A 14,747-nucleotide genomic window follows, 5' to 3' on the forward strand; every position below is an offset into this window, starting at 1 on the left:
AGCCGCATAGCACAGGGAGATCAGCTTGGTGCTTTGTGACCACCTAGAGGGGTGGGATAGGGAGGGTGGGAGGGAGACGCAAGAGGGAGGAGATATGGGGATATATGTATATGTATAGCTGATTCACTTTGTTATAAAACAGAAACTAGCACACCATTGTAAAGCAATTATACTCCAGTAAAGATGTTAAAAAATTTTAAAAATTTTAAAAAATTAAAAATAAAACAAATGGATTTCTCTAAAGGAGAAATTGTAGATGTATGTAAATTAAATAGTGCCCTGAGCTAGAGCTACTATTCAAAATCATTTTGTAAGAGGGGATAATCAAGGGTAAGTATCCTTCAGGGTGTTATTGTGGCACCATTAAATCAAGATAATCTCATTTACTTTGTTTTTTAAAAAATGCTTTTCCATTGTACTTTTTTTACTTTGGGAAATTTTACTATAGTTAAGAAACAGTAAGACTGTGTTTATTTGTAATCCACTCATTAGTAAATTACAATCATTGCCTTTTAAAGTATTGATATTTACCTAGTAATATAAATGAGAGTTCAGGTACAGTGTATACTTGCTCTAGTAAGCAGTACTTTCAAACTTTATTTAAATAAACAAAACAGAACTTTAGCATCATTTATTTATTCATAAACCCTGAATCAAATACATTTTTATTCTTAATCATTTAGTTAAAGCAAATCTAAATCCTTTTACTTGTCAACACTTTGGTATTTGAAAGTTAAATGCTTCTTCTAAAATATTCTAAAATTCACACTTTTAAAATTTCTTATTGAATTTAATGAGGTTTTACTATGAATATTTTCAAAACTGTAAAGCAAAAAACTTATATAGCTACATAATAACTTTTAAATAACAAGTTTATTTTTTAATTACAAATTTAAAGGTTTTCTTTTTTCTTTTTTGCTAGCCAGTCTCAGTTGGAGGGCTGATAGTAAACCTTATTGGTATCTGTGCCTTTAGCCATGCCCATAACCATACCCATGGAGCTTCTCAAGGAAGCTGTCACTCATCTGATCACAGCCATTCACACCATGTGCATGGACACAGTGACCATGGGCACGGTCACAGCCACGGATCTGCAGGCAGAGGCATGAATGCTAACATGAGGGGTGAGTCCTTGCCAGATACTGTCCTACCTTTCAACTGTGTTCTGAATTGACATTGTTTATTTGTATTAAGTATTGGGCTCTTGGTACAATTTTATTTTAAAAAACCAACCTGTAACTAAAAAGAGATCTAAGTCATCTGTTACAGAAAATGCTCACAACTGTTCATAAATGTCAATTTTTTAAAATAAATTATTATAGAGTCCTTTTCATAGTGACACTTGAGTAAATATTAGTTGCAAGGGAAACTGTGCATTACACACTTTCACTATAAAAGAACTAAGAAATTTTTATTGTACTGAAAAAAATATGGGGCAAGTATCATGTATGTTGAGATATTTATTCTCTTTTATTTTTTTATTTATTTTTTTGGCCATGCCGCACGGCTTTGGAATCTTAGTTCCCCAACCAGGGATTGAACCCTCACCCTCAGCAGTGAAAGTGCGGAGTCCTAACCTCTGGACTGCCAGAGAATTCCCTATTCTGATATTTTAGTAGAAATAATTTAGGTAATGTCAAAACTTGGCTCATATATGATTTCTAGGAAGCTTTCCCAGACACCATCATAAAACTCACCACACTGGTAATAGTTGCCCACATCCTTACTTTCACCACTATGCCATGAATTCCTTGATGGAAGTGACCATGTTTAGTCATTTTGAAGTACCAGCCCCTAGCAGAATGCCTGGTGAATAATAGGTACCTCGTAATATTTGTAGAATGAATAAAAGAACTAAATTAAATGTGCTTTAATTTTTAATATTTTATGTATCTTACTCGTAGGTGTATTTCTACATGTTTTGGCAGACACACTTGGCAGTATTGGTGTGATCGTATCGACCATTCTCATAGAACAGTTTGGATGGTTCATTGCTGATCCCCTCTGTTCTCTTTTTATCGCTATATTAATATTTCTCAGTGTTGTCCCACTGATTAAAGATGCCTGTCAGGTTCTCCTTCTGAGACTGCCACCAGAAAATGAAAAAGAACTACATATTGCCTTAGAAAAGGTACTGTGTATAATTTCTTTACTAGTCTTCTTCCTTTTAAAATAGTATTTGGAATTAAATAAGTTGATCTAATAAGAAATGAAAATGACAGTCTTGTAGGAAAATGGACTGATAATATAAACAGGCAATTCATAGAAAAACCAAACACAAAATAGAATGTATTTCAGCTTATGGTTTGCCATATCTTATTTATTTATTTATTTGTTTGTTTATTTGTTTATTGGCTGCATTGGGTATTTGTTGCCGTGTGCAGGCTTTCTCTAGTTGCGGTGAGTGGGGGCTACTGTTCGTTGCGGTACGCGGGCTTCTCATTATGGTGGCTTCTCTGGTTGCAGAGCACGGGCTCTAGGCACACGGGCTTCAGTAGTTGTGGCACGTGGGCTCAGTAGTTGTGGCACATGGGCTTAGTTGCTCCACAGCATGTAGGATCTTCCCGGACCAGGGCTCGAACCTGTGTCCCCTGCATTGGCAGGTGGATTCTTAACCACTGCGTCACCAGGGAAGTCCCTGACATATCATATTAAAGTAATTAGGATCTGCTGATGAACAGTTGGCATCTTGAATACTTAAGGTATAGCATCTTAACCCACTGGTTTCATAAATAAAATTAGTAAAGTTTTCTCACTTTCTCATAATTGGCGACTAATACATCCTACTAAAAAAGAAAGTTTTTTATTTCAAAAATAATACATATCCATTACAGAAAGCTTCAAAGTAGAAAAAAGAAAAAAATAATAATCACATATAATTTCACCACCTGGAAAGAAACACTTTTTTTTAAATTTATCTATTTATTTATTGGTTTTTTTGTTTGTTTTTTTGGCTGCGTTGGGTCTTCGTTGCTGCGCACGGGCTTTCTCTAGTTGTGGTGAGCAGGGGCTACTCCTCATTGCGGTGTGTGGGCTTCTTATTGCGGTGGCTTCTCTTGTTGCAGAGCACGGGCTCTAGGCACGCGGGCCTCAGTAGTTGTGGCATGTGGGCTCAGTAGTTGTGGCTCACAGGCTCTAGAGTGCAGGCTCAGTAGTTGTGGCACATGGGCCCAGTTGCTCCGTGGCATGTGGGATCTTCCCAGACCAGGGCTTGAACCCATGTCCCCTGCATTGGCAGGCGGATTCCTAACCACTGCCCCACCAGGGAAGCCCAGAAACACTTTTAAGAGTCGTTTTTCTGTATAAAAATATTTTTTAAATAAAAATGGCCAAAAAAATGTTTTGTACTGCTTTGTGAATTTTTCCCCACTTAATTATGTCATGTTGATAAATATTCTAATAAATTTTTAATGACAAGGTAGTGTTACATTGTGTGGATAGTCTATAATTTATTTAACTAGCCCTCCATTGTTGAACATGAAGGATATCTTTTGCATGTGTTATCTCAAATATAACAAATAATACTGGAATGTTTGTATCAATATAAAGGAAACAACATGGTTTATTGAACGTATCCAATGTTTAGACTAGGCAGAGTACATCTTATATCGGTGAAAATGGGTGTAAAGTCACCTGTGTAACCCTGTTCACTTCCTATTCCAAACTTCCTTCCCTGGCATCACTGCCAGGTCAAAATATTTTAGACACCTTTACTTGAAGTTAGTTGTCCCTCCCATTCCTTTCTCATTTCTGGGCTCTCCTTATTACTTTTTTTTTTAATCAGCTTAATAACGGTTTCTGGACTAAAAAGACTGCTTTGTGTTCAGTAAATTAGCCTTCAAATCCATTTATATCACCTCTCCTTTTATTTGACAGCTACAGAAAATTGAAGGATTAATATCATACCGAGACCCACATTTTTGGCGTCATTCTGCCAGTATTGTGGCAGGAACAATTCATATACAGGTGACATCTGATGTGCTGGAACAAAGAATAGTACAGCAGGTAATAATCTTAAGTTTTTAAAATAATTTCAGTTGAGGTAACTGCACACATTGTAAGTTATACAGCTCAGTAGTCATTTAATTGTTCAAATATATCATTCTTACAGCTGTCCAAGGATAAGTTATTTTTTTACATCTAGATTTGTTTTATATCCAAAAATGGTTAAAAAAAAAAAAAAGTCAAGTTTTAGTATGTGGAGGACAAGCTTAAGTTAATGTAAAAAAAAAAAGTTCATTTGTAATCCACCTTGGTTCCCAATAGATGGTCAAGAAATAAGTTATTATAAATATAGTCCTAAGTTAATAATAATAATAATAAAGTTGTCAGGTATGTGTCATGGTTGGAGATAAGGATCAAAACAGTTCCTGTATCCCTATTCTTGACCTACCGAATTGGAAACAGTAGCTGTTTTCGTTTTCTACTTTGAATGTCAGGTCAGTGATTTACTGGCCTTCTAAAAGATCCTATGTAATATTTGACCAGCTAAATAATAAACATTACTTTAAGGATTTATCATTGACTATCTGTGGCTATTTAAAAATATGTGATATCTATTATTTAATCCAAGTGCACTAAATGCATTAATCTAAATGCTTTTAAATGTATGGATTTTTATAACAGGTTACAGGAATACTTAAAGATGCTGGAGTAAACAATTTAACAATTCAAGTGGAAAAAGAAGCATACTTTCAACATATGTCTGGCCTAAGTACTGGATTTCATGATGTTCTGGCTATGACAAAACAAATGGAGTCCATGAAATACTACAAAGATGGTACTTACATCATGTGAGATAACTTGGGAATTACCCCTGGGGTATGAACAATGAAGATGAAATGACCGGGTATTTATAATATCTCCAGAAGGAAGAAAATTGCACATAATTGTACAGAAACATTTTGTGGTATTTGAAAAAAATTTTAAAGCTCCCTACAGTTGGATCAAGGAATCTTTCTTAAAGGAAATTTAAATACAGAATGAAGCGTTAATTGTACAAGTAAAATAATTGTTTAAATTATGTGTAAAACAGGAAACAAAATTTAAGTGAACATGATGTATCATATCATCTTCAAAAGTGAACATATAGGGGCTTCCCTGGTGGCGCAGTGGTTGAGAGTCCGCCTGCCGTTGCAGGGGACATGGGTTTGTGCCCTGGTCCAGGAAGATCCCACATGCCGTGGAGTGGCTGGGCCCGTGAGCCATGGCTGCTGAGCCTGCGCGTCCGGAGCCTGTGCTCCAAAAAAAAAAAAAAAAAAAAAAAAGTGAACATATAATGATGGATTCTAGTGAAGACCAAAATAACTTCTGTGTGTTTACTTTCTGTAAGAAAGCATCTCCATTGTAAATAATGTATTTACATGTTTATTACAAAGACCCAAATGAAAAATTTTTAGTCAATTTTTTGCATAGCCCTATGATAAAATAGGAATAAAAGTTCTATATTTATGGATTTTCTGTATATAAAACTGGTTTCTAATTATAACTTAAATCCATTAAGTAAAACCTGTATTGCCACTTTAAATGTAAACTAAATTATTTGGGAGAAACTTCAACCACTGATATGAGGCAGCAGTGAGAATAGTGAAGGATAACATGATAGTTTTTGATGTATTACAAAAGCCAACCACTCTGTAAAATAAATTTTTTTACTTTTGGTAATATTTGCAAATGAATAATTACTTTATTAGGGTAAAGAACTTAGACTAAGTTGTGTTCATGTTATTCACTCTGTCTTCTTCCTCTGAAGTAGAATATTCCATTTCTTGTTATGCATCTGGCATTCCAAGTTGCTTATTAAGCTGGTATCTAAGCAATGCTAGGCTTTTCATCTTTTCATATGTTGTGGAACAGCCAGTGGAGAGAGTCATAAATAATTGTCAATTCAGAGTTAATTTTCTGCCTATAGATGTAACTTTTTTTTTTTAATTTCTGGAACATGTAGATATAGAAGAAATATCAAGAATTAGGTGGTTATTTTAAAGTTTAATAAGTAAATCTTGTTCATAAACCCTTGGGCACTATGAAATCAAAATACTTACTCTATAACTACTTTCTATAGTAATATCTATATTTTTTCATTTCCAATTTAAACTGAATGTATAGTCTGAAAAGACTGTATGATAAATAGATACATAATAATATATGCAGTTTTATGAACACCAAAGAATGTTGACCAAGAGAAACTTTTGAATACCTATTTATAAGCATCTGAGTATTTTCACTCTTATACTAGGAATTTTGATAAGTAGGATGAATTAATTTTAGTATGGATACTATTTTCTTATCTATACCATAATGGCAAACATGTATTTAAATCATATTTTTGTCTTACAAATTTTAAAATGTGAGAGGTTTTAGAAATTTGTTATATAAGTTATTTTTATATTCCTTGTCTTCTCTTTACACATTTTCTGGTCCAGAATCTTCAATACATATTAAAATTTTTGAGTGGTGGGAAAATAATTGCATATTGATGTTTTAATGTAATTTTTATACATTAAAAAATTTTAAGTAGATAGGTACAATAAATATTACATCATTTTTTTAATTGTCATTTCCCTTGGAAGGCATAAAAATAGCAAGAAAATTAAACTAATGTGATGGACAACTATCGAGAGAATGCAACACTGAAGGGTGAGGGAGTGCAGATGGAAAGTAGGGAAACTCCAGTATGGAGAGCACGAGGGTACTGGTTCTGGCTCATACAAACCATATGACTTTAGGCAAATCAGCCTCTCTGGGTATCTTTTTTATCCTCATACATAAAATGAGAATACAGTCTGCTCAAATTCACAGATACGGAGCAACTGGAACCCACACACTGCCAGTAGAAATATGAAATGACACAGCCACTTTGGAGAACCGTTTGGCAATTTCTTTTAACATTAAGCATACAGCTCTCCTGCGACCCAGCAGTTCTACTCCTGGGTATTTACCCAAGAGAAATGGAAACATGTCTATAAAAAGAGTGGTATAAGAATGTACATCTTCATGAGACCCCAAAACCGGAAAGAATCCAAATGTCCATCATCAAGAGAATGGATAAGTAAGTTATGGTGTATTTACAATGGGCTACTTACTCAGCAGTTTTTTAAAGATTACTGTTACAAACAATATAAGTGAATCTCAAAAACATAAGTGAGGGGCTTCCTTGACAGTCCAGTGGTTAAGACTCTGCGCTCCCAATGCAGGGGGCACGGATTCGATCCCTGGTTGGGGAACTAAGATCCTACATGGCGCAGGGTGCGACAAAAAAAAATATGTGTGTGTGTGTGTGTGTGTGTGTGTGTGTGTGTGTGTGTATACATATAATTGAAAGAAGCCAGCCACAAAAGAGGTCTACTATATGGTTCCAGGTATATAAAGTACAAAAACAGAGAAGACTATAGTGATAGAGCATAGAAATTTTCAATAGAGCATTAATTTTCAATTGCTGTCATAACAAATTACCACAAACTTAGGGCTTAACACAAACTATTATCTTACAATTCTGTAGGTCAGAAGTCCAGTATGGGACTCACTGGGCTAAAATCAAGTTGCGTCCGGGCTGCATTTCTTTCTGGAGGCTCTCAGAATCCATTTCCTTGCTCATTCAAGTTGTTAGCTGAATTCAGTCCTAATGGTTGTGACTGAGGTCCCTGTTTCTTTGCTGGTATTCCCAGCTTCTAGAGACCACTTGCATTTTTTGGCTTGTGGCCCCTTTCCTCCATTCTCAAAGCCAACAAGAGTAGGTCATGTGCTTCTTATACTTCAAATCTCTCCTGCCTCTTCTTCCACTGTAGCACCTTTCTCTGACTCACTCTTCTGTCTTCCTCTTCTACTTTTAAGGACTCCTGTGGTTACATTGGGCCCACCCAGGTACCAGATAATCCCCTATCTCAAAGTCCCTTTTGCCGTGTAACATAGTCACAGGTATGTTCATATTCACAGGTTCTGGGCATTAGGACAAGAACATCTTTCTGGGGGTCGTTATTTTGCCTGCCACATGTTTGCCTTGCAAAGACTGGGAGTTAGAAAAAAAAAGGGCAGGGAGATCTTTTTGAAGTGATGGAAGTGTTCTATTATCTAGAGCACAGTGGTGGTTACACAGGTGTATACAATTGTCAAAATCTTAAGTATAACTTCTGCATTTTCTTTTTCAAGTGCTTTTATAATTTGCTAGTAATTATTCGAAGCTACTGTGTGGTAAGCACACAATTATCCATTTTTTTCTCCTAGTACTCTGGTATTATCACATAATAAGTTAGCTATAACTGATCTAGTTCAATAACACAGTATAGTGGACTAGATTTTTTTCAGATACATTGTTCCTCTTTCTGACTATTTTCCACTTGAATTTAAAGGCCAAGGAGGTTTCCTCTGCAACAAAGTACAATACACAGATCTGTCAATATTAATATTCACATAGTTATGGAAAGCCTGTTTAAGAAAATAATACAATTCAGTAGTTTATTTATGGTCTTTTTTTAAACATTGAATAAATCCATTCATACTCAACAAAATTCATTGAAGTTCTTTATAGCAAGACACTGCTCTAGGAGCTAGGGATAAAATCACCGATAAAACAGTCCTGCCCTAAAGGATCTTACTTTCAAGTGTAGGAGACAGACTAATATGTAAAAATGTCAGATTGTGATGAGCACTATGAGGAAAAGCAATAACTTATTGAACCCTTGCTGTGTACCAGGTGGGCAGTGTTCTAAGCAATCAATATGTGTAATTATTATCCCCATTTTACTGATGAGGAAACTGAGGAAGAAAAAGGTTAACTTGCCCCCAGATCATACACCCAGTAAGTGGTAAAGCCAACTGTCCAAACCAGGCACTCCGGTTTCACCCTTAACAGGGGTGCTAGAGAATGGCCAAAAAGGATCTCTATGGGGGAAGACAACCTGATTTGAGTAAGGAAGCAAATGGTACCTAGTATCTTAGACCGTATTCTATATTTTTTAATAAATTTATTTTTCATTTATTTATTTTATTTTTGGCTGCATTGGGCCTTTGTTGCTGCACGCGGGCTTTCTCTAGTTGTGGCGAGCGGGGGCTACTTTCCTTTGCGGTGCACGAACTTCTCACTGCGGTGGCTCCTTTTGTTGCGGAGCATGGGCTCTAGGCGCGTGGGCTTCAGTAGTTGTGGCACGTGGGCTCAGTAGTTGTGGCTCGCGGGCTCTAGAGAGCAAGCTCAGTAGTTGTGGTGCACGGGCTTAGTTGCGATGCGGCAAGTGGGACCTTCCCGGACCAGGGCTCGAACCCGTGTCTCTTGCGTGGCAGGAGGATTCTTAACCACTGTGCCACCAGGGAAGTCCCGTATTCTATTAATGGCCACTATTCTATCCTGAAAGAACATCAAATGTAAGGCATTTGAGGCAGGAGGTGGTTAGCATGATAGAAGAAAAGCAAGAAGGCCAGTGTGATAGCAGCAAAATTAGGCAAGTGGTGTAGTGAGGACATGGAAAGTCTGTGATGGGCTTTGAGTAAGGGACTGACTCGAGCTGATGTGTTTCAAAAGGATCAGGATAGAAGAACCTAGTGGAATCCAAGGAAGAGTTAGAAGCCTTTTGCCCAAGCCTAAATGAGAGAGGATGGGGACTTGGGCAGACTAAGCAGCATGTTCATTGCCTCTTACCCATAAGCTTGCTGTTTAAGGTAAAAAATCAGACACAAACTCTGCCTTCACTATGCTTATTACAGTAGGGAAGATAAGATGTATGTAACTATAATTCAAGATTTAGAGAGATTTGGTGCCGTAAGGGAGTGGCAAAGTTCAGAAAATGGAGAAGTTACTTTTAGCTGAAGGGAAGAGGGTGAGGCTTCACAAAGGAGGTGGCATTTGATAGATCGAAGAGACCAGTGGGGTTGGAAATAGAAGGCAAGGGGATTAGTTTCCTCTGGAGTAAAGTGTGTATACCCATCAGTAGTTCAGTTTTGCACAATCATGGCTAACTCCACACCCACATGGGTGTGGGTGTGGAGTTAGTAGGCCTATGATTACGAAGGTTAGGAGCAGAGCATTGAGGATATTTGAATACCGGGTTACAGGTTAACCGCATGGGGCTTCCCTGGTGGCACAGTGCTTAAGACTCTGCGCTCCCAATGCAGGGGGCCCAGGTTCCATCCCTGGTCAGGGAACTAGATCCCACATGCATGCCGCAACTAAGAGTTTGCATGACACAACAAAGGAGCCCTGGAGCCGCAACTAAGGAGCCTGCCTGCCACACTAAGACCCGGCACAACCAAAATAAAGAGAGGGAGGGAAGGAGGGAGGGAGGGAAGGAGAAAGGAAGGAAGGAAGGGAGGGGGGAAGAAAGGAAAAGTTAACCACAGACCTGTTAGGTAATCATATGGGGGTTCATTGTCTAGCTCTGTAAAAATCATCAGGTAAGTTACAGTGACTTACACTCTTCAAATGCCTTATTTCAAGTAGGGTTTCCTATTGTTGGTTACCTTGATTTTCCATAGGAGCAGGATAGGAATGCCTAATATGAAAGACTGCAATTGAAATAGTGGGCTGGACACTGGCTGGCCTAGGGAACTAGATCCCACATGCATGCCGCAACTAAGAGTTTGCATGACACAACAAAGGAGCCCTGGAGCCGCAACTAAGGAGCCTGCCTGCCACACTAAGACCCGGCACAACCAAAATAAAGAGAGGGAGGGAAGGAGGGAGGGAGGGAAGGAGAAAGGAAGGAAGGAAGGGAGGGGGGAAGAAAGGAAAAGTTAACCACAGACCTGTTAGGTAATCATATGGGGGTTCATTGTCTAGCTCTGTAAAAATCATCAGGTAAGTTACAGTGACTTACACTCTTCAAATGCCTTATTTCAAGTAGGGTTTCCTATTGTTGGTTACCTTGATTTTCCATAGGAGCAGGATAGGAATGCCTAATATGAAAGACTGCAATTGAAATAGTGGGCTGGACACTGGCTGGCCTAGGAGTCAGACTCTCCCCCATAGCTGTGGTCTAAGGGCCAGTCACTTATACTCTGACTTAAAATGATAGGGTTTAGACCCAGTGAATATAAGGTGATCAAGCCCTTGCAGTCCTATGCAATCAAGGCAATAGTCCTTTTTTTTTTTGGCCTCAAGGCACGGCATGCGGGATCTTAGTTCTGTGCCCCCTGCAGTGAAAGCGCAGAGTCCTAATCACTGTCCCAAGGCAATAGTCCTAAATTAATCCGTGGGAACCATTTTTGTTAAAGGCAACAGATGCATTAAATGCCTAAAGTGTACAAAGCCGGGTGGATGATACAAAGAGGTCTGATATGGTCTCTGCCCTCACAAGAAGGCAATAGTTACTGAGCATATAGAAATATGTAAAAGCAGGAAAGAGATACACGCTGAGAGAAAGGTAAATGTGATATTGCTCTGAGTTCCGAGGAGGAAGAGAACATTTTCTCTTGGAAGATTACAAAAACCTTTACAGAGGAGGGGACATACATTTTCAATAATCGGGAAAAATCAGTGAACTTCGCTATGATTTTGAAGTTTGGGAAAGAACGCTGTTCTTTTTTGAAGGTACACTGCTAGGGTCAGAAGAAAGGAAGAAAATTGATCTTTACAGTTGAGCAGACACTCCTGTCTTTAAGAAGTTCTAGTTAATGTGTAATGCATATGCACACTGCACATTAGAGAGGGAGGGAGGAGACCCAAACAGACAGGAAGGGAGAATTTTATGTTTAAATTTTCTTGCCCTGCCTTAAAATGTAAATTTTGTTTCATCACAATAAATAGAGCCTCAACGATAAGATGTTTTTGCATGAGGGCCAATTCAAGAAAAGTTTAAATATATACAAACAGACTTCCCTGGTGGCACAATGGTTAAGAAGCCACCTGCCATTTCAGGGGACACGGGTTCGATCCCTGGTCTGGGAAGATCCCACATGCCCCGGAGCAACTAAGCCCGTGCACCACTACTGAGCCTGTGCTCTAGAGCCCGCGAGCCACAACTACTGAGCCCGTGCGCCTAGAGCCCGTGCTCCGCAACAAGAGAAGCCAACGCGATGAGAAGCCCGTGCACTACAACAAAGAGTAGCCCCTGCTCGCCACAACTAGAGAGAAAGCCCGTACACAGCAACGAAGACCCGATGCAGCCAAAAATAAATAAATAAATTTTAAAAATAAATAAATATATACAGACCACATTCTAAATATAACAAAAACAATTTTTCACTACCTTCTCAAATACCAATTCTTTAATACCCTTACCTCTGTAAACCAATTTTTGTGTTCTCCATGCCCACACACCCACTGTGGGGTAGGAGTAGGAGCGGAAGCATCTCGAAGCTTTAAAATCTATGTACTCTTATATGGGAAGTCCCTGGCAGTCCAGTGGTTAGGACTCCGTGCTTCCACTTCAGGGGGCACGGGTTCGGTACCTGATCAGGGAACTAATATACCACATGCCACGTGGCATGGCCAAAAAAAAAAAAAGTATGTACTCTTATATGTGCATAGAATATTTTTGAAAGAAACCCAAGAACCTTTTAATATATTTTCCTTTGTGGAGGTGGACTAACTCTTTATTGTATAACCTCCTTGACTATTAAATATAGCATCTAAAACCTAAAACCTAAAAAAAAATTAAATTTTTTAAAAAAGGCAAAACTCCTCCAGTGCTATCAACAATTTAAGGGACAGTGGTAAGGGGTTAAAATATACATCAGCTCTACAAATGTATACAGTCAATGTATGCAACTGAGGAAGTTATTTTATGGTGTTTTTATGTATACTGTCATCTTTTTCAACTCCTGCTTCTATCAACATTTTAGTGTGAATGTGCCCGATTTTCAGTCAATACAATCAACCACTCTCAGTCTTTAAACTTAATTTTTTTTCAGTTACACACGTATTGTTTTAAAAAGTCAAATAGTTCTTTTAAACTTATAACAAAATCAACACACCCTCGTCTCCCATTCCTGCTCTCTAAAAAGAATCATTTTCTATTCTTTTAACTGTGTGATTTGCTGTTTACAGTCATAATTCTCAATAAATTTCTTCTATTGCTATTTTTTTTGGTAGCTGTTATACAGTTTTAAACATTACCCACTAACTTCTAACAATGGAAGATGAGGGTTTAGCTCTTCTATACCATCAGCACATATGCACATTCAAACACAACCCCCCTCTCTCTCCCCACCGTTCCAATATAACTGAACCCTAATTTGGGGTTAAATCAGTATTCAGTGTTTTAATTATTTTATGACCATATGATTTACCAAAGTGCCCTAAGTACCATATTATGATTAGATTTCCAATTTTTCTTTTAACAGCTAGTTTGTTCCAGATTTAATAGTGCCTTGCTTATTTTGATTTGCCTAGTTTTTCTGTACCTATCACTCATTAATCTCCAACTCCACCCGAAGTGTAAATCTCTTATCAGTACATTCAAATACCTCAAGTAAGTTATCAATTTCATTTTTTTGCTTGGAGATGTCCCACTTAGAACCCACCTTCCTTATCATTCTATTCCAACGTGCACTGACTGCTCCTCAGGCCAACTAAAAAGTGCCAGCCTAGGATCACCTAAAGTCTTGGGAATTCCTTTTGCCTTTCTCCTGTGTTGGAACTACTGTTTTTTTGATCCCACATCTTCCTTTTTTTTTTTTTTTTTTTGGCTGCACAGCACAGCATGTGGGATCTTAGTTCCCCAACCAAGGATCCAGGGATCGAATCTATGCCCCCTGCAGTGGAAACACAGAGTCCTAACCACTGGACACTAGGGAATTCCCCTTCCTCTTTTTAAATTTCCGTCTTTGTTAGGAGAATACACACTCCAATAACTTCCTAAGAAAGTGTACATGGGAGATAATTTTAGAATTTGCAAATCTAAAAATGCCTTTATTCTACCTCATGATTGTTTCATGGTTTGGCTGGGTACAGAATTATGGAAACATTGCTGTTGAAAGTCTCATTCCATTCTGATTCTAGATCCTTTGTATGCTATCTGATTTTGTTTCCTTTTAGGGTCTTCCCTTTATTCTAAATGTTATATGCCAGCACAGTGTGCCATGAGATGAGTCTTTGGTTCACTTATTGTGCAAGGCACTCAGACATGGATTAATAAAACTCATGTCCTTTAGTCCTGGGAAGTTTTCTTGTATTATTTCTTTAATAATTTCCTCCTTGCATTTTCTCTTGTCTTTTATTCTAGAACTCTGCTATTTGTTGTATGTCAGACCTTGTGGAATAATCCTCTAAATTTCTTATCTTTTCTATAGTTCATCTCTTTGTCTTTTTGCCCTTTTTTCTGGGAAATTTTCTTGATTTTCTTTTACAAAACTGCTATTGCATATTTATTGTTTGTTATCATATTTTTAATTTCCCAGAGCTCTTTCTAAAACTTGCTTTTGGATACATTATTACCTTTTCTTTCTCTGATGATATAAATAACTTTTATGTTTATTTTTTAGCTTTCTTCTCCTGGAATTGTCTGTTCTTCGTTGCTGCGTAAGGGCTTTCTCTACTGCAGCGAGCAGGGGCTAATCTTCGTTGTGGTACACGGGCTTCTCATTGCGGTGTCTTCTCTTGTTGAGGAGAATGGGCTTGGTTGCTCCGAACCATGTGGGATCTTCCCAGACCAGGGCTCAAAACCATGTCCCCTGCATTGGCAGGCAGATTCTTAACCACTGTGCCACCAAGGAAGTCCCCTAGAGTTTCTTTTTATATTTGTTAGGTCTCTTTCTTTTAAGTTGGAGGATTTCCTCAAATGTCCAGTGCTCCTTGGCTGGCTGTTAATAGTTAAGAG

General features: G+C 38.0%; 1 protein-coding gene across 2 annotated transcripts in view; it reads left to right on the forward strand.

Moving 5' to 3' along the window:
- Positions 1-5,241, forward strand: part of SLC30A5 (solute carrier family 30 member 5) — a 33,366-nt gene extending 28,125 nt beyond the window's left edge. For both annotated transcript variants that reach the window (XM_007129929.4, XM_028492956.2), the window contains exons 13-16: positions 923-1,124; positions 1,905-2,131; positions 3,877-4,005; positions 4,627-5,241. In XM_007129929.4, coding sequence (XP_007129991.1) covers positions 923-1,124; positions 1,905-2,131; positions 3,877-4,005; positions 4,627-4,797 — 729 coding nt within the window. In that variant the 3' untranslated portion in view covers positions 4,798-5,241. The remainder of the gene's footprint in view (positions 1-922; positions 1,125-1,904; positions 2,132-3,876; positions 4,006-4,626) is intronic.
- The last annotated feature ends 9,506 nt before the right edge of the window (positions 5,242-14,747 follow it).

This window comes from Physeter macrocephalus, chromosome 8, assembly GCF_002837175.3.
Source record: "Physeter macrocephalus isolate SW-GA chromosome 8, ASM283717v5, whole genome shotgun sequence".
Classification (NCBI taxonomy): Eukaryota; Metazoa; Chordata; class Mammalia; order Artiodactyla; family Physeteridae; genus Physeter; species Physeter macrocephalus.